Here is a 17892-nt window from a genome sequence, read left to right as displayed (position 1 = left end):
CCCCCCCCCCCCCCCCCCCCCCCCCCCACCCCCCCCACTACCACCCCCACCACGGGCACCCCGACTCCAACCCCCACCATCACCACCACCACGGGCACCCTGGCAGACGCTTAACAGACTGAGCCACCCAGGAGCCCATGGAGCTTTCTTTCTACCTGACTCTGCCCACCATACGTATCCTGGGATTGTCAACGACTCTTCCCAGGCCTAGAACTAGGGCAATTGATTTGTTGGCAGAAGCTTAAGACAGGACATTTGAGTCAGTAGTGTTTTTCTCAAGGAAATCTATCAAAAGCTATATAAAAACTAATTCTTAGCAACATAGCTCTTACCCCACAGAAACCAAGAGCCTGGCTTCTTCCCCTCCCATGCCCCATGCCTGTCCCCATCCCAAACACCCTCTCTGGGTAGTACAGACCTATCTTTTACTAAGCCATGCTCCTATGCTGGCTCTGAATGGCGTGGGAAGGATAACATGTACTCAGGACTTCACAAGGGACTCGTGGGAGGGGCAATGGACAGATAGCGAGAAACATTATGCTTTACCTTCTGTATAAGCATAGGGGAGGGTCATAGAAGATGGTAACCCAAGTCTCTTTGATAGTCCCTTATCCATAGATTAGCGTATGAAGAGCAGAGGAGCAGTAGTGAACATCACCACCCCCCCCCACCCCCCCCCCGGGCCCCCCAACCCCACCTGCCACCATCAGCACTACCACAGGCACCGAGACCCCAACCCCCACCATCACCACCACTCCGAGCACCACCACGACTACCACCACCACAGGCACCCCGACTCCGACCCCCACCATCACCACCACCACGGGCACAGAGACCCCGACACCCACCCCAAGTACCACCACCACCACCACAGGCACACCAACCCCTACACCCACTGTCACCACCACCACAGGCACCCCGACATCCACCATCAGCACCACCACGGGCACCCCAACACCAACTGCCACCATCAGCACTACCACAGGCACCGAGACCCCAACCCCCACCATCACCACCACTCCAAGCACCACCACAACTACCACCACCACGGGCACCCCGACTCCTACACCCACCGTCAGCACCACGACAGGCACCCCAACCCCATCCCCCACCATTAGCACTACCACGGGCACCCCAACCCCAACCCCCACCATTAGCACGACCATGGGCACCCCAACCCCAACACCCACCGTCACTACCAGTCCAACCACCACAGGCACCCCGACCCCCACCATCACCACTACCACAGGCACAGAGGCCCCAACACCCACCCCAAGTACCACCACCACCACCACCACCACAGGCACCCCAACCCCTACACCCACCATTACCACTACCACAGGCACTCCAACCCCAACACCCACCATCACTACCAGTCCAACCACCACAGGCACCCCGACCCCCACCATCACCACCACCACGGGCACAGAGACCCCGACACCCACCCCAAGTACCACCACCACCACCACAGGCACCCCAACCCCATACCTACTGTCAGCTACTACTCACAGGTACTCCTGGATATTCACTATCAGTACTACCACGGGTACCTCTAAATACTCAACCGCCACTATCAGTACACCACAGGCACCGAGATTCCCAACTCTACCATCACTACTACTAAGTACTACCACACCTGGCCACTACCACGGGCACCCCGACTCCTACACCCACCGTCAGCACCACGACAGGCACCCCAACCCCATCCCCCACCATTAGCACTACCACGGGCACCCCAACCCCAACCCCCACCATCACTACCACCACGGGCACCCCGACTCCGACACCCACCATCAGCACCACCACAGGCACCCCAACCCCAACCCCCACCATTAGCACGACCACGGGCACCCCGACTCCTACACCCACCGTCAGCACCACGACAGGCACCCCAACCCCATCCCCCGCCATTAGCACTACCACGGGCACCCCGACTCCTACACCCACCGTCAGCACCACGACAGGCACCCCAACCCCATCCCCCGCCATTAGCACTACCACGGGCACCCCGACTCCTACACCCACCGTCAGCACCACGACAGGCACCCCAACCCCATCCCCCGCCATTAGCACTACCACGGGCACCCCGACTCCTACACCCACCGTCAGCACCACGACAGGCACCCCAACCCCATCCCCCGCCATTAGCACTACCACGGGCACCCCGACTCCTACACCCACCGTCAGCACCACGACAGGCACCCCAACCCCATCCCCCGCCATTAGCACTACCACGGGCACCCCGACTCCTACACCCACCGTCAGCACCACGACAGGCACCCCAACCCCATCCCCCGCCATTAGCACTACCACGGGCACCCCGACTCCTACACCCACCGTCAGCACCACGACAGGCACCCCAACCCCATCCCCCGCCATTAGCACTACCACGGGCACCCCGACTCCTACACCCACCGTCAGCACCACGACAGGCACCCCAACCCCATCCCCCGCCATTAGCACTACCACGGGCACCCCGACTCCTACACCCACCGTCAGCACCACGACAGGCACCCCAACCCCATCCCCCGCCATTAGCACTACCACGGGCACCCCGACTCCTACACCCACCGTCAGCACCACGACAGGCACCCCAACCCCATCCCCCGCCATTAGCACTACCACGGGCACCCCGACTCCTACACCCACCGTCAGCACCACGACAGGCACCCCAACCCCATCCCCCGCCATTAGCACTACCACGGGCACCCCGACTCCTACACCCACCGTCAGCACCACGACAGGCACCCCAACCCCATCCCCCGCCATTAGCACTACCACGGGCACCCCGACTCCTACACCCACCGTCAGCACCACGACAGGCACCCCAACCCCATCCCCCGCCATTAGCACTACCACGGGCACCCCGACTCCTACACCCACCGTCAGCACCACGACAGGCACCCCAACCCCATCCCCCGCCATTAGCACTACCACGGGCACCCCGACTCCTACACCCACCGTCAGCACCACGACAGGCACCCCAACCCCATCCCCCGCCATTAGCACTACCACGGGCACCCCGACTCCTACACCCACCGTCAGCACCACGACAGGCACCCCAACCCCATCCCCCGCCATTAGCACTACCACGGGCACCCCGACTCCTACACCCACCGTCAGCACCACGACAGGCACCCCAACCCCATCCCCCGCCATTAGCACTACCACGGGCACCCCGACTCCAACACCCACCATCACCACCACCACAGGCACCCCAACCCCAACCCCCACCATCAGCACTACCACGGGCACCCCGACTCCAACCCCCACCATCACCACCACCACGGGCACCCCGACCCCAACCCCCACCATCAGCACCACCACGGGCACCCCCTCCACGCCCACTCCTACGACGGTGTCAACGACCACCACAGGAACGCCCACACCGCCCACACCGTCCAGGCCACAGATCACCAGCACCACGACCTCCTTTGTGCCCACGCCCACACCGACCCCAATCTCCACTCCAAACGTCAGTATAAGCACGCGCCCAGGGATCACGACCCCAGTCGCCTCCTCCCCTCAGGAGACATGCTGCTTTTTGAACGGCACATACTATGCACCAGGTACCCAAGATTTTCACTCTGGCTCTCAGGCGACAGAGGCTGGTTGGGCTTTGGTCTCTGGTTTCACCAGTGGTCAGTCTAAACCAGGAGCTCGCTTGGGAAGCTGGATGCTGGGTGTGGGCGGCTGCCCTGTGATCAGCCCCCCTTTGCTGTAGCCATGAGTCAGGGAAGTGGGGGTTGGTGGCCTCATGGGCACCTGCCTGCATGCCCTGGTGGACAGCCCTGGTGGACAGCCCTGGGGGACAGTGCAGGACTGGTCTCTCTCCCCTCGCAGGCGAGTTGGTGTACAACGGCACGCACGGGGACACCTGCTATTACGTGAACTGCTCGGTGTTGTGCGCCATCGAGATCTTCAACTGGTCATGCCCGTCCACACCCTCCCCAACGCCCACCCCCTCCAAGACGACACCGACCTCGACATCCAAACCACCCACGCCCACGGCATCGAGCACACCGGCCACCACCAAGCCCCCTGCGTGCCCAGACTTCGATCCTCCCAGACAGGTCAGTGTGCTGTGGGCGACTTTTTGTCCTCTTGGCCCTGAGACCATGCACCCACCAGCCAGGCTTCCAGAGCCCAGGCACTGCCTTTCTGCTGGTCACCCAAGACACCCCTGTCCCGACGCCCTGTGCCACCACTGAGGCTTCAAGTGGACTTTTGGGCTCAGGTCTGCTGGAGCCCCCTTCTCACCCACGCCTCCCTTGCTGCAGTGAGGTGGCTGGCAGTGAGCTGCCTCCTGCCCGGGGCACCCGGTGCCCCAGCCTCCAGCGGGGGCCGGGGTGGGTCCAGGCTGGCCTCTGCTGATGCCGAGCCATTCCCGCCGTAGGAGAACGAGACGTGGTGGCTGTGTAACTGCACCATGGCGATCTGCAAGTACAACAACACCGTGGAGCTCGTGGAGGTGGAGTGCGAAACCCCGCCCATGCCCACCTGCTCCAACGGCCTCCAGCCCGTGCTCGTCCGGGGTCCCCACGAGTGCTGCAAGCACTGGGAATGTGACTGTAAGCCCCCTGACACTGCAGGGCCCTCCATCTTCTCCCTTCTGTGAGCAGGGGGCTGCAGGCCCTGAGGTCCTTGGGTGCAGACCGCAGGCTGAATGTGCCGGCCGACTGTGCTGGGCCTCCTGCTTGCTTCCCATCTCGGGCTGGGGGTCCGGGCGCGGGAGGGGCTTGCCTGGTGGGGCACAGCCACCTCCCAGAAGGAGGCTGGTCCTGGGGCTGGAGGGGCAGAGCTGGACTCGGAACCCAGGCCTTTTGGCTCCACGGCGAGGCTCTGTCCCACAGAATGGGCTTGGATGCCCCGCACGCCCCAGGAGCGGGAATGTGCGCCCCCCCTCCCCATTCCTGCTTGCTGATCCCACCCGTCCCTGGGCTTTCACCGGCGCCTGTCCCCGTGCAGCCCCCGGGCCGGGGCTCGGTGTGGCTCAGCGCAGCTCCTTCTTCAGGCTACTGCACAGGCTGGGGGGACCCCCACTACGTGACGTTCGACGGGCTGTACTACAGCTACCAGGGAAACTGCACGTACGTGCTTGTGGAGGAGATCGCCCCCACGCTGGGCAACTTTGGGGTCTACATCGACAACTACCACTGTGACGTCAACGACCAGGTGTCCTGCCCCCGCACGCTCATCGTGCGCTACGAGTCCCAGGAGGTGCTGCTCAAGACGCTGCAGCTGATGCCCATTGAGGTCCAGGTGCGTGGCGAGGGCGAGGGTGCCCACACAGGCGCACAGGTGCACCCGTTCCCTCGCTCGGCGGGGACTGGGCCGTTCTCTCAGGCCCTTGGCGACATGCAGGGGTCCCTTGACCTTCCCCACTCGTGCTCCCACCACCCGCCCTGGTCCCAGGCCTCTGTGGCAGAAGCTCCCTCCCCGAGCACAGGCACTGGGCACACGCTCGTGTGGGGTTGCTGGTTCCTGTGGCCTGGGGAGCTCTACCCTCGGCATGAGCCCCAGTGTCTCCAGGGGCCTCTGAGCGCAGTGTCCTTGAGACCTCCCCCGGGGACCGGCCAGGACAAGTCGGGCCCAGAGCAATGGAAAGGAGGTGGGAAGTGGGCCAGGGCCAGGGGCCAGGCAGAGGTCCCCCACTGGACGCACAGGCCTGAAAACAGGCAGGGGCGGGGTGATCCCAGGTGCTCTCTGAAGACTCGGCTTGCCCCGACTCACTCTTGTTAGACCCACGGGGCTCTGTTTCCCAAGGTGGCCAGGGCGGGGCCCCAGGTGAGTGGCCACCGCACCTGCCTGCTGGCCGTCCTGACCCCAGGGGTTTGGTCACAGGTGCAGGTCAACAGGCAGGTGGTGGCGCTGCCCTACGTGAAGAATGAGGTGCACGTGTACCAGTCGGGCATCAACTACGTGGTGGAAGTCTCCAAGCTGGGCGCCCTCATCTCCTACAATGGACTCTCCTTCTCCATCAGGCTGCCCTACCACCTGTTTGGCAACAACACCAAGGGCCAGTGTGGTGAGCCCCCGGGCCCACCCCTGAAGAGGACGGCTCGGGGCCGGGGGGAGGCTGGGTGTGAGCGCCCCGCTCGGAATCCCGTGGGAAGAGGCCGATGGGAGTCCTGTGTCGTCTGTGCCCTCGGCCCTGGCCTGAGGTCACCGGGGGACCTGGGCTGGAGAAGGGGAGGCCGGGGTCTGGTGCTGGTACGACGTGGGCTCCCTCCCGACACAGGTACGTGCACCAACAATACGGCAGATGACTGCGTGCTGCCCAGCGGGGAGGTCGTTTCCAACTGCGAGTCTGCAGCTGATCAGTGGGTGGTGAATGACCCCTCCAAGCCGCACTGTCCCCACACCAGCACGACCACCAAGCCCCCCGCCAGCACGCCGCCAGGGGGCAGCACCACCACCCACAAGGGCTGCGCCTCTCCTCTCTGTGAGCTCATCAAAGACAGGTGCCCCCGCCCGTCCCTAGGGAACCTGGGGTCTCGGGGAGCGGCTTCCTCTCCGTGCCGCACCCCCGTTGCAAAGGGGAGCCGAGGCAGAGGGCTGAGCACGGGGCTGGGGTGTCAGAGGGAAGTCAGGGCGCCAGTGGGCAGGTGCTGAGTCATGGAGGGCCCAGGACGGGGGCTCCCGATGTCTACGGGGCTCAGCTGTCTTGACAGATATCCCTGTGCCTTTTCTGTCCTCCCAGATCTCTCCCGCCTCAGCAAGGTCAGCTGAGCTGGAGGCCTCAGGGAGAGGAGCTGACCGGGGACAGAGCTAGCATTCAGGGCTGGGATCAGGGAGGCACCCCCAAAGCTGGCAGCCATGTAGCATGGAGCTCCCCCCTGCCCGAGAGCCTGGCCTGCAGCAGCCTGTCCTCGGGCCGTCCACTGTGCCCGCTCCTCTTCCCCGAGGTGGCCCTGTTGCCACTGTCCGCCTACAGGCGCCCGTTCAGTGGGATACGGGCTGAGCCGGGCTCTGGGAGGGTGGCCAGGGAGACGTGCTGGGCTGGTGGGGAGGGCCGCCCAGAGCCTGACCCGCGCGCCTTCCCTCACAGCGTGTTCGCCCCGTGCCACGCCCTGGTACCCCCCCAGCACTACTACGACGCGTGCATGTTTGACAGCTGCTTTGTGCCCGACTCCGGCCTGGAGTGCGCCAGCCTGCAGGCCTACGCGACCCTCTGTGCCCAGGGCAACATCTGCATCGACTGGCGGAACCACACCCATGGGATCTGCTGTGTGTGCCTGCCCCTGCCCCTGCCCCAGACCTGTGGTCCCGCGGGCCGGATAGGGGCTTGTGCTCCGCTGGCTGCCGTGCCCGGCCTGAAGCCACACTGGGGTGGGAGGGCCGGGAGGACAGGGAGAGCCGGCCTGGGCCTCGGGCTGGGAAGAAGGCAGGGCTTGGGGGGCTGGGGGCCTGGGGCTACGGCCATCCTTGCTAGGCCACTGGGCCCCTGCCTCCCAGCTCAGGGATGGCATGGGGGGCCGAGATGGGCAGCACCAGGCGGCTGGTCACCCCCAGCTGGTGCAGGAGAGGCTGGGTGGGCCTGTCCCTCGCCAGGGGGCCCACGGGCTCCTCCCTCCCAACCCCAGCTCCTCTGATTCCTATCTCCTTCCCGCAGCGGTGACGTGCCCACCTCACAGGGAGTACCGGGCCTGTGGTCCTGCAGACGAGCCCTCATGCGAGTCTAGCTTAGTTGCTATAAGGTGCGCCGGGACAGCGGGCTGGCCCCTCAGGCTGTGCGCCGGGGTGGTGGGCGCTGTCCGGGCATCGGGGTCCCACATGCCTGTTCCCCAGCCCGTGTACACCCATCACATGATGCCCTCCCGCCCCCAGACCCCCGCACCAGAGGAACACCCACCTGGTGGAAGGCTGCTTCTGTCCCGAGGGCACCATGAACTACGCCCCAGGATTCGACGTCTGCGTGGAGCTGTGTGGTATGCTGCCCACCCGCGTTGCTCTGTGAAGCCCACCCCAGTCCCGCGGCACCAGGACTCTGCTAATGGACTTGTGTTCTCTCCCTTCTAGGCTGTGTGGGGCCTGACGATGTGCCTAGAAAGGTAGGCCCTTCCTCTCGGTGCTGGGGTGGGAACCCACAAACCCGGAATTTGGGGGGCTAGGGAGGGTTGCACATGAGAACCTGGGAGTCTCAAACCTTGAGTCATGTCATTGAAGTCCTGGAAGGCTGAGCCAGCAGTGGTGTCCCCTGGGCGCCCACCCCCCCACCCGTCCACCTCCTTCCCCCTTCCCTCCTCTCTCCCTTCTCCGCCCCTCCTTCCTTCTACTCATCCAAGCATTCACCCAATTGTCCATCTATCCCTTTGTCTGTCCAACTGTCCATCCATCTACCCACTGGTCCACATGTGCATCCACCCCTTCATGCCACCCACATGCCGTCTAAACCCGAGATGGCATCTTGGCCGCTGCAGTGTTGTCCGTGTCTCCCACACGTGGTCGATTCCTTAGCTCCATTCTGCGAACCCCACATACGTGTGCGGAACATTTGCCGCGGGCCGGGCCGGTGGAGGCAAACGCTAGGAGCAGGTCATCGCTGTGGCATCAGGGATGTGGCCCCGTGTGCTGGGGGGGGAGGGCCCAGGCTTCCCACGGGACCCTCGGCGTGTCGCCTCCTGTGGGCAGAGTGCGAGCGTGCTGTGGTACGGCCCCGGCGCACGGGCAGGGGCGCTGGCGCCGTGATCCCCTGCCCACCCACTTCGTCCCTGCAGTTCGGGGAGCACTTTGAGTTCGACTGCAAAGACTGCGTGTGCTTGGAGGGCGGGCGCGGCATCATCTGTCAGCCCAAGGAGTGCCGCCAGGAGCCGGTCACGTGCACGGAGGACGGCACCTACCCGCTCACGGAGGTCAACCCCGCAGACCCGTGCTGCAATATCACGACTTGCAGTAAGGCCGCCCGCAGGCAGCGCTGGGCGCCTGGAGCCTCGGGGCGCACCCCGCCACCCCCGGGGCTGTTCTCACCTCCTCGCTGAGCCAGGGGGCCTCCGACTGGGGGCCTGCGGGGGCTGGGCCGTCAGGACGCGGGCCACCGAGCTGGGTGTGGGAGGAGGCCTCTGCCCACAGGCCCCGCCCTGCCCACTCTGTCCCCCTCCCCTCCAGAGTGCAATACCAGCCTGTGCGAGGAGACACCGCCCAAGTGCCCCCTGGGCTTCGAAGTGAGCAGCGAGACCAGACCTGGGAAGTGCTGCCCCTCCTACTCCTGTGGTCAGTGGGCCTGGGGGTCTGGGAACCGTGGGTGGGGTCGCTCCACATGGTACACATACCCACCCCAGGCCTGAGTGCCCGTGCGTCCGGTGGCCGGGCGTCAGCCATGGGGCCAGGCAGGCCAGCCTGACCCATGTCCGCATTCTCTTCCTCCCAGTGCCCAAGGGTGTGTGCGTTCACGGGAATGCTGAGTACCAGGTGAGCCCTGGGCCGAGGGGTGGGGGTCCCGGGCTGGCTCTCAGGTTGGGCAGGGTGCCCGGGGGGGGGTGGGTACCCGCTCTGGGGCCTCCGTGGTGTGTGTCAGGCCCGGGGGCCTCTGGGCAGGGCCAGCCGTCCTGCAGGCAGGCGGCAGGTGTGGGAGGTGGCCCTGCCTCACCTGCCCTCCCTGTGCCCTCAGCCCGGGTCCCCAGTGTATTCCTCCAAGTGCCAGGACTGCGTCTGCACCAACAGCACGGACAGCAGCACGCAGCTTAACATCATCTCCTGCACCCACGTGCACTGCAACAGCTCCTGCAGCCCTGTAAGCCTCCCCTACTCCCCAGGGCCGCCCCTCGGCCGGCTCCCGGTGCCTGTCTGCCTATGCCAACCTGAGCCGTGCATGTCCTGCAGGGCTTCGAGCTGGTGGACGTCCCCAGGGAGTGCTGCAGGAAGTGTCAGCAGACTCACTGCATCATCAAGAGACCCGGCATGGAGAACATTGTCCTAAAGGTGAGCGGGGAGTCCCACCTGTCACGTCCCATCCCTTGACACGGGAGGGGCTGACCTGAAGCCATGGCTGAGTCTCCCCAGGGCTGGGCATGGCTGTGCAAGTGTCCTGGGGTTGCCATGACAAGTGACCACAGACTAGGGCTGGAAACACTGGGACTGACTGACTTTCCCAGCGTGGAGCCCGAGTCCAAGATCAAGGTGTTGCCGGGCTGCACTCCCTCCAAAGGCTCTGGGGGACCCCCCTGCCTCTTCAGCTTTGGGGGCTCCAGGAGGCCCTGGGTTTGTGGCTGCATCTGTCCACTCTCTGCCTCACCTTCCCGTGGCCCCTCCTCTCTCTCTAAGGACACTGGTCATTGGGTTTAGGGCCACCTGTGTAATCGAGGGTGGTCTCATCTCGAGGTCTTCAACTTAGTCCCGTCTATAAACACCCTTTCTCCAAATAAGGTCACGTCTGCAGGTGCCGGGGGCAAGGATGTGGACGTGTCTGTGGACTACAGGCTGGCGGCTGTCCCGGGGCCCCTCCTGGGTGTCACCTGCCTGGTGGCTCTGGGCCCGCCGGCCGGGCCTCCTGCTGGGCCTCACCACACTGCCCTCTGCCCTGCAGCCCGGGGACATAAGTAACGACCCCACGAACAATTGCACCTTCTTCAGCTGCATGAAAATCCACAACCAGCTCATCTCTTCCGTCTCCAACATCACCTGCCCCGACTTTGACCCCAGCATCTGCGTCCCGGTGAGTGGGGTTCCCCAGGGCCAGGCTGGTCCCTGTTCCTTCCCACCCCGTGGCAGGAAGGGGTTGCTCACTGTTGTGGGCCGTCCTGAGTCCTAGGCTCATTCTCCTTCCCTCCAGGGCTCCATCACACTCATGCCCAACGGATGCTGCAAGAAATGTGAGTGGGGGCTGCTGGGATGGTGGCTCCCGGGGCCCAAGGCGCAGCCGGGCAGGGGGGCTCCAGCTGGGACCCTCGAGGGGAAGAGGCATGGGGGACGGTGTCCCGGGATCCCTGTCTCCTCTGCCACTCTCCACCAGATGCTCAATTTGAGGGCGTCACCTGGGATGTCGTGCTTGCTGGGGGGTGGCTGAGGCCGGGGGCGCTTGGGGAGAGAGAAGAAGCCGTGAGGGAAGATCCGGTAGGCCCCCTGAAGGTGTGGAGACCCCACCCCAGAGCCTCCGCCCCCTCTTGCCAGGCATCCCTCGCAATGAGACCAGGATCTTCTGCTCCACCATTCCTGTTACGGAGGAAATCTCTTACTCTGGCTGCACCAAGAAGGTCACAATGAATTACTGCTCTGGGAGCTGCGGGACCTTTGCCATGTGAGTCCCAGGCCCTGCGTGCGCCCTGCTGGGGGTGGCAGAGCGGGGAGGGGGGGAGTGGCTCCTCACCGCGGCCCTCCCCCAGGTACTCGGCCGAGGCCCAGGCCCTGGACCACAGGTGCTCCTGCTGCAAGGAGGAGCGCACCAGCCAGCGGGAGGTGGAGCTGAGCTGCCCTGATGGCAGCTCGCGGAACCACACCTACACCCACATCGAGAGCTGCCAGTGCCAGGACACCGTGTGCGAGCTCCCGCGGGCTCAGCGCAGTGTCCCCGGCCGCGCCCGGCGCGCCAGCCCCAGGGGCCTGTATCCGGGGAGGGAATGAGCAGGGTCCCGCGTCCAGGCCCCCGACCTCCGCACGCACCCCCCCGCTGACCCTCTGAGCTTCCTCACCTAAGCGGACCTCCTCTCTGAGGATATTTATTTTCTGAGTCTTTGTTCAATTCTTTGCTTTCCAAAATAAACTTGGGCAGACGCTGTGCTGGTGCGTTTCAGTTGTGGCCGAGGGTCTGGGTGGCTGCTGTGGGGCGAGTGGTTGGAGGAAGCTCAGAGGGGAGCGCCCCTCGTGACCACCTCCTGTAGGATGCCTCCGAAAGCGCAGTCCTGCCCTGCCCCTCTGTCCTGCCCTGCCCCGCTCGGCGTGTGTAAAGCCCTTTCTGGGCGGCCACAGAGCAGGAGGCCGCTTCCGGGAGGACTTCCAGTTCAGAGTTTGCAAAAGAGGGCTCTCAGGGGGCTTTGCAGGCTCTTGCCTTGGTGAGGCCCGACAGCTCAGGGCAAGCGTGTGCTCCTGGATGTGGGCGTGTGTGAGCATGTGCGGCCTGAGTGTGAATGTGCACACACGTTTGCGTGTGTGTGTGTGAAACATGCCTCACCCTGGGTCTCTCCGCCGGCAAGAAGAAGAACATTCTCGGTCCACGGACCAGAGGCAGCAAGCCAGCTCCTGCTGCCAAGGCTGACTGCTGGGTCTCTCCTGGCTGCTGAGGGTGCCCGCACAGCCGCCCGCCCTCAGACCCACTTGCACAAGCTCTGGGTGGCTCTGTGGACCCAGGCGGGAGGCTGGCCCTGTGAGTGTGCGTGTGCTTGTGCCCGGGCGTTCATCCACGTGGCCACCGGCCCGCATGTATTTGGGAAGCTGTTGTGTGAGCTGAGCCTCCAAAGTGGGAATTTCAGGGAAGGGACTCCTCTGGTCCTTTTATGACACACAGTGCCAGGCTGGTGGGCTGTCTGGGTGGCCGTGGGGACAGCTGGACCAGAGCCGGAGCTCACAAGGTTGGGCAAGGAGCCAGCTGTCTGTTCCGAGGCAGCAGACCCCCGGCCTGACCAGCTGGCGAGGCCGCGGAGCCCCGAGTGCAGTCACCCTACCTGCCAGCACCCTCAGCAGCCTAAGGGGAGGGTGCCGACGTCCCCGGGGACCCACAGCGTCCTCTCCCACGAGACTCTGCCACATTTTACAGCCGACCGGATGGAGGCTGTCAGGAAGGGCGGTGCCCACAGCAGGCTCCACGGTGCTGGGGGCCAGCGAGGGCTGGCACGGGGCACCGGAAACCCCCTTCCTCTGCATTCTCTGTGTCCTGCGGGGCTGGGCTGAGGGCTCGGCCCTCCCTCATGAGCCCTCCCTGACCTGCCCCCGCCCGACATCAGGGAGGCCGGTGATGGCCAGTCAGGAAGAGTCTGCACACCAGCACGACCCTGGGACCTGGGACCTGGGGTCTGTGCAACCCCTCCTGGCCTGGTGGGGTCCAGACGACCCTGCACAGCCCCCTCTGGTGATCGCAGGAGCCCACATTGTCCCTGGCCTAGACCTGAGGACGCTGTAGGCGGTAGTTGGCCTGGTGGCCCTGGAGGCACCAAGTGGCCTCCTAGGGCCGGAGGTTTGCTGAGGGCACGGGGCCGGCCTCTGCCGTGTGGCCAAGTGGGGCTTCCGGGTGCTTCAGAACCAGCCTTTCTGTAAAACGGTCAAGGTGCCTGCCCTGTGGCTCTCACCTGTTCCGAGGTGTCCTCCCCACCCCCCAGGCCATGAGGGCTGTGAGCTCCAGAAATTCTCTTAGTGTGCGGTGTGTGTCACTGACACGGAGCTGAGCTCCTGGCCCACCCTGGCAGTGGGTCCCTTCTGCTCCGCCAGGCTGTGCCCTTCCGGCGGGCAGCCCAGCATAGGCTGGACCAACTGCAGGACAAGAACGGGGGGGGGTCTGCATCTGGTTGGGAAGAGGGTCAGCCTCGGGGCCAGCGTCCTCATCCACCTCCTGGCTCTGCAGCTGAGAGGTGGGGGCTCTGGACGCCGGGGTGGGCGAGGGTGCAGCTGCGCCCGCTTGCTTCTCTCGGCTGTGCCCGCAGACCCCCAGTGTCAGCAGCAGAGCCAAGGTTTTCTCTTTGACATGTGGAGGTTTCCATGAGGCTTTGTTTGGAAAGAGGTTTTTGGCTTCAAAATCATTTGATGGCCGTCGGCAGATGGTCGCTGAGACTGCCCCAGAGGAAGCAAAGGGTGCTCCCCAGAGCCCCCGCCCAGCCCTCTGGAGGGACGGATGAATGATCCGCACACTGGGCACCAACACCGCCTGGCCTGGGGGCCGTTTGGGGGGGTCCCTTCGCTTCTTACAGGCCGCCCCTTCTGCTCCCACTGTTCACACGAGGGCTCTGAGGGGTCTGCTAGGGATACCCGCGCAGTGGGCAGCCACCCTGCCCCTCCGCCTGGGAGCGACCGCCTTGGCTGTGCCCCTCCCCACCCTTCCCCTCCACTGCTTCCCAGCCTCTGCTCTCCACCAGAGTGGCTGGGTCTGGAGGAGAGCCCACCGGCCCAGAGTCTGCCCCGTGGATGTCCCTTCCCTGTCCAAGCCTGGTTTCTACCTGGGGAGAATTCCCGTGGGGACCCCAGCGTGCAGGCCATGCTTTCCCCCCGTGGTCCCTTCTTCTCTGGGCTGCCCACCAGCTTTCACGGACACCCTTGGGGCCAGTTGGAGATGCTGATCTGCCCTCCGACCTGAGGCCAAGCGGCCCCCACCTCGTCTCCGGGGCTGCCCCCTGGTGCAGCTGATGACAGGAGACGGGCCTCAGATGTTCTTGATCACGCGTTCGCGGGACTCAGCTGGGCGCCCTTCTGTAAATCGGGCTTCTCAGCGAGAGATCAGCAGAGCAGGTGCCCCTCCCCAACAGAGACCCGCCCTGTCGGCCCAGCCAGGGCTGTCTTCTTGGTTCTCTCTGCGTCCTTTTCAGAGGAGGAGGGCGGGTGCGGGTGGGGAGGGGGGAGGGGCCGCGAGGGAGGCGTTCCGGTCATGTCCAGCTCTTTCGGCTTCCTCATCTGGCCCACATCCCTGAGCTGCGTTGTCCTGGGGCTCAGTGGGGATGTGGGACCTGGGTTAGGGGCCAGGTGGCAGCTGCCCTTGTGAGCTCAGATGCTGGGCCCCATGGTCCCTGCTGCTGGCTGAGGGTGCTCTGGGGACAGGGGGACAGGCCACCCACGGCCCAACGGGGTATCCAGAGCTTATGGCCTGTGTTGGCCACACTGGCCTACCTTGTCTTTCCACACAGCATCCCCTAGATTAGAGGTGTGCCTCATGGCTCTGCTATGCCCGGTTCCTGGAGACACCACCGCACCCCAAGTGTCTGGGTCAGGGGGCACTCACGCTCTCAGGAGCTGGGCCTTGTGGGCCTGGTGTGGCCTCCAGGGGTCAGTCTGGCTCAGGCTCTGGCTATGCCGGCAGGCTCGGTCTACTGAGGGCCTGGGACGCCCTCCCAGCCCTTCACCTCACAGTGGGATCGTGACCGTTACAAGGAACGGACCGCAGCCAGTCTGCTGCCCACCAGGCCCCCCAGAGGCTATGCTATTCTTCACCACAGGGGAAGGTGGTAGAATCGGGACCCCTGCCTGGTCCCAGAGAGAGAAGGGGCTTTGGGGTCACCCTGCTGTGATGTCAGGTCCGGTCCAGACCCTGGAGCTACTCCTTCTGGGCTCTGCCAGGCACCACGGGTTAGGGGAGCCCCGGGCCCCACGGTCTCGCCCTCAATCACGGGGCCTCCGTGGAAAAAGCCGGGAAAGAGCCTTCCCTGAGCAGTGGCTTTGGAAGGCAGGGTGGGGACTTGAGGAGGCCTGGCCCCCCACCCTGGCTGTCTCCCCACCTCCCTTTCCTGGGGGAGACTTGTCTGGAGTCAGAGCTGAGTCTGTGGTGTAAGCGGCGAACACGGGCCAGCACCCACTTGTGCAGCACGGAGGCTTCTAGAAAGCGCCGGATGACACACGACCGCACGGTTCCTAGTGAGGCGTCTGGAGATGGCAAAGCGTGGGAGCAGAAAGCAGAGCCGTGGTTTCCTGGGACGTGGGCCCGGGGAGGGGACCGGCTGCAGAGTGGCGTGGACACGCTCCGTGGTGGGCACGTGACTGCACGCAGACGCTGACATTTACCAGACTGTGCACATCACCTGATGGCGTTTACGGCGGGTAACTCATACTCGATACAAGAGCGAGCCGTCTGACAGTTGCCTCAAATAACTACGACTTACTCAGCTCGTGATTCCAGTCTGCAGCCCGGGCTGGCTTGTCCGGCGTCTGCCGTCAGCTGGGGGGTCCACAGGGCCGGCTGTGGCTGGAGCAGCGGGGCTCACAGATGCCCCCCAGCACGTGTCCTCTTCTCCAGAGTGAGGCGGCAATTCACACGGTGCCCCACCGTCTGCGGAGTGACAAGAGGACAGCTCCAGCCCGAGCACTTCCCGCGTCACCCCCGTCAAGCCATGTGCACAACCATGCCCAGATCAGTGAGGACAGGCCACGGGGTGGGGTGCACGACCGGGGCTTTGGTGGCATCACATCACACAGACTAGATGGTAGAAAACGTGGGAAAGCCCGGCCGTCTGATTCGGAAACTGGAATTACGTGGTCCCCAAATCGCTCAAGATCCACCCAAGGAAGGAACACTGTGCACACGTCTCACTCAGTACCACGGAGACGGACACCCTGGGGAATACATCAGCATAGCGAATTCAGGTGGGCAAGAGAAGCCACGAGGGCATGCGCCTTTCTCCGTCCACGCAGGGCTGGTCCCCTTCACCCTGGCGCTGCCGCCCTCTGCTCGCTCTCCCCCAGGCAGCAGGCAGCCACTGGAAACAGAGGGCGGGCATCCTGCCTCTTCTCTCTCCCTTCCCCCAGGGGTGACCGGAGGGGAGTTCGTCCAGGCCCCGTGCTGCCAGCGACTGGAAGGTTGTCTGTTGAATTCCAGGGGGAAGCATACCCGCAAACGTAGTCCGTAGTCCGTGGCTTTCAGTCTGTGAATTTTTAATTCACAAGGTCAGGTGTGGCCCTGCCTCTGCCTCTCTGAGGCCGTGCTTGTTTTTTGGCTGGTTCAAGCACTCAGGTGGGGGGGGGGTGCTATGTATGAACCCCCTCCCCCCCCACACCCTACGTCCCAACAGTCCTAAGCAAGTCGAGTTCTCCCAGCATCCAAGGACACTTCAGCACGAGAAAATGTACCGGCGATGGGAGCCAGCCAGGGAGCTCCGCTGTGTGGCCGTCACCAAAGCCCCTGAATCTTGGTGTTTGGTCATGCGGGCTTCCTGTTAGCTGTGGCGTGGCGGGTGCCCGGCGGCACACCCTCTCACTCCGGGACCGAGGGTCTCTGAGGTCGCCGTGCGCTGCCCGTGGGAGGCCCCGCGGCATGCAGTCCTGAGCCCGAGGTCGCCCCCTGCTGCTCGCGGCTGCCCGGGCCGGGAGGTGCAATGCCGCTAGGGGAGCGGAAGGGGGAGCCGGCGGCTCGCTCCGAGCCCAGGGGATTTCCACATCACAGATTCCAGGAGAAAAACCCTGCGCTCTTCTCAGTAGATGCGAAAGCAGCATCTGACAGAAGTAAACAGCTGGTCTCGACTGTTTTAAGAAAGAAAACTAAGGCCACAAGCAACAGTCCTAGCATGTTGGGGGGTTTCTGTCACGGAATGGGAGCAGGCGTAGGAACCGGTGCTGGGACTTCGAGATCGTCCCCATGAACGTCGGGGAAAGCGGACGCTGTCCACCCACGGCTCTCTGGAGGTTCTTGCCAAATTGATAAAACAAGAGAAAGAAATAGTAAATACCAGGACTACAAAGAGATTAAGCCCTGAGTTAAAGATGCTGTGACCCGCCGACAGCCAAGAGAACAGGGCTCCGTTCCGAGGCCAGAGAGCTCAGGAACCTTGTTGGATACAATGTCGATAAAGGAAAAAACTGCACAAAACCAAGTAGCAAATGTAACGGAAGCAGCCTCAGAACCCGTGCAGATTCCTAAGAACAAATCAAACAACGAGGCCGCAGCCTTCACGGGGGGCTCACTCTGCCCCGCGGACCGCAAACAGGAGGGTCTTCGTTCACAGAGACGCTGTGCTCACGAGACGTCAGATTCGGTTTCGAAAACTACGGTCATGGGGCGCCTGGGTGGCACAGTCGTTAAGCGTCTGCCTTCGGCTCAGGGCGTGATCCCGGCGTTCTGGGATCGAGCCCCACATCAGGCTCCTCCGCTGGGAGCCTGCTTCTTCCTCTCCCACTCCCCCTGCTTGTGTTCCCTCTCTCGTTGTCTCTCTCTGTCTGTCAAATAAACAAATAAATTTAAAAAAAAGAGAGAGAAAGAAAACTACAGTCAGTTCTCAGCCAACAGCCGGATAAATCCAGTGAAAGGCCCTTCAGAATCTGTGGAGAGCATCT

At 64.0% G+C, this 17892-nt stretch overlaps 1 protein-coding gene across 1 annotated transcript in view; it reads left to right on the top strand.

Annotated features, from left to right (window-relative positions):
• The window catches only part of MUC2 (mucin 2, oligomeric mucus/gel-forming), a 30354-nt gene extending 18795 nt beyond the window's left edge, over nt 1-11559 (top strand). Inside the window, 21 exon segments of the mRNA XM_040638798.1 lie at nt 711-1546; nt 1626-3118; nt 3241-3569; nt 3704-4073; nt 4397-4571; nt 5015-5262; nt 5845-6028; nt 6242-6464; nt 7052-7230; nt 7616-7700; nt 7846-7931; nt 8023-8054; nt 8721-8895; nt 9109-9213; nt 9371-9411; nt 9611-9733; nt 9823-9921; nt 10526-10654; nt 10772-10811; nt 11110-11236; nt 11322-11559. Coding sequence (XP_040494732.1) covers nt 711-1546; nt 1626-3118; nt 3241-3569; nt 3704-4073; nt 4397-4571; nt 5015-5262; nt 5845-6028; nt 6242-6464; nt 7052-7230; nt 7616-7700; nt 7846-7931; nt 8023-8054; nt 8721-8895; nt 9109-9213; nt 9371-9411; nt 9611-9733; nt 9823-9921; nt 10526-10654; nt 10772-10811; nt 11110-11236; nt 11322-11559 — 5317 coding nt within the window.
• Nucleotides 11560-17892: the final 6333 nt, after the last annotated feature.

The sequence above is a fragment of the Ursus maritimus genome, unplaced genomic scaffold (genome assembly GCF_017311325.1).
Source record: "Ursus maritimus isolate PB19 unplaced genomic scaffold, ASM1731132v1 scaffold_23, whole genome shotgun sequence".
Taxonomy (NCBI): domain Eukaryota; kingdom Metazoa; phylum Chordata; class Mammalia; order Carnivora; family Ursidae; genus Ursus; species Ursus maritimus.
The sequence above is the reverse complement of the archived record's forward strand: the minus strand, read 5'-3'. Positions and strand labels throughout refer to the sequence as shown.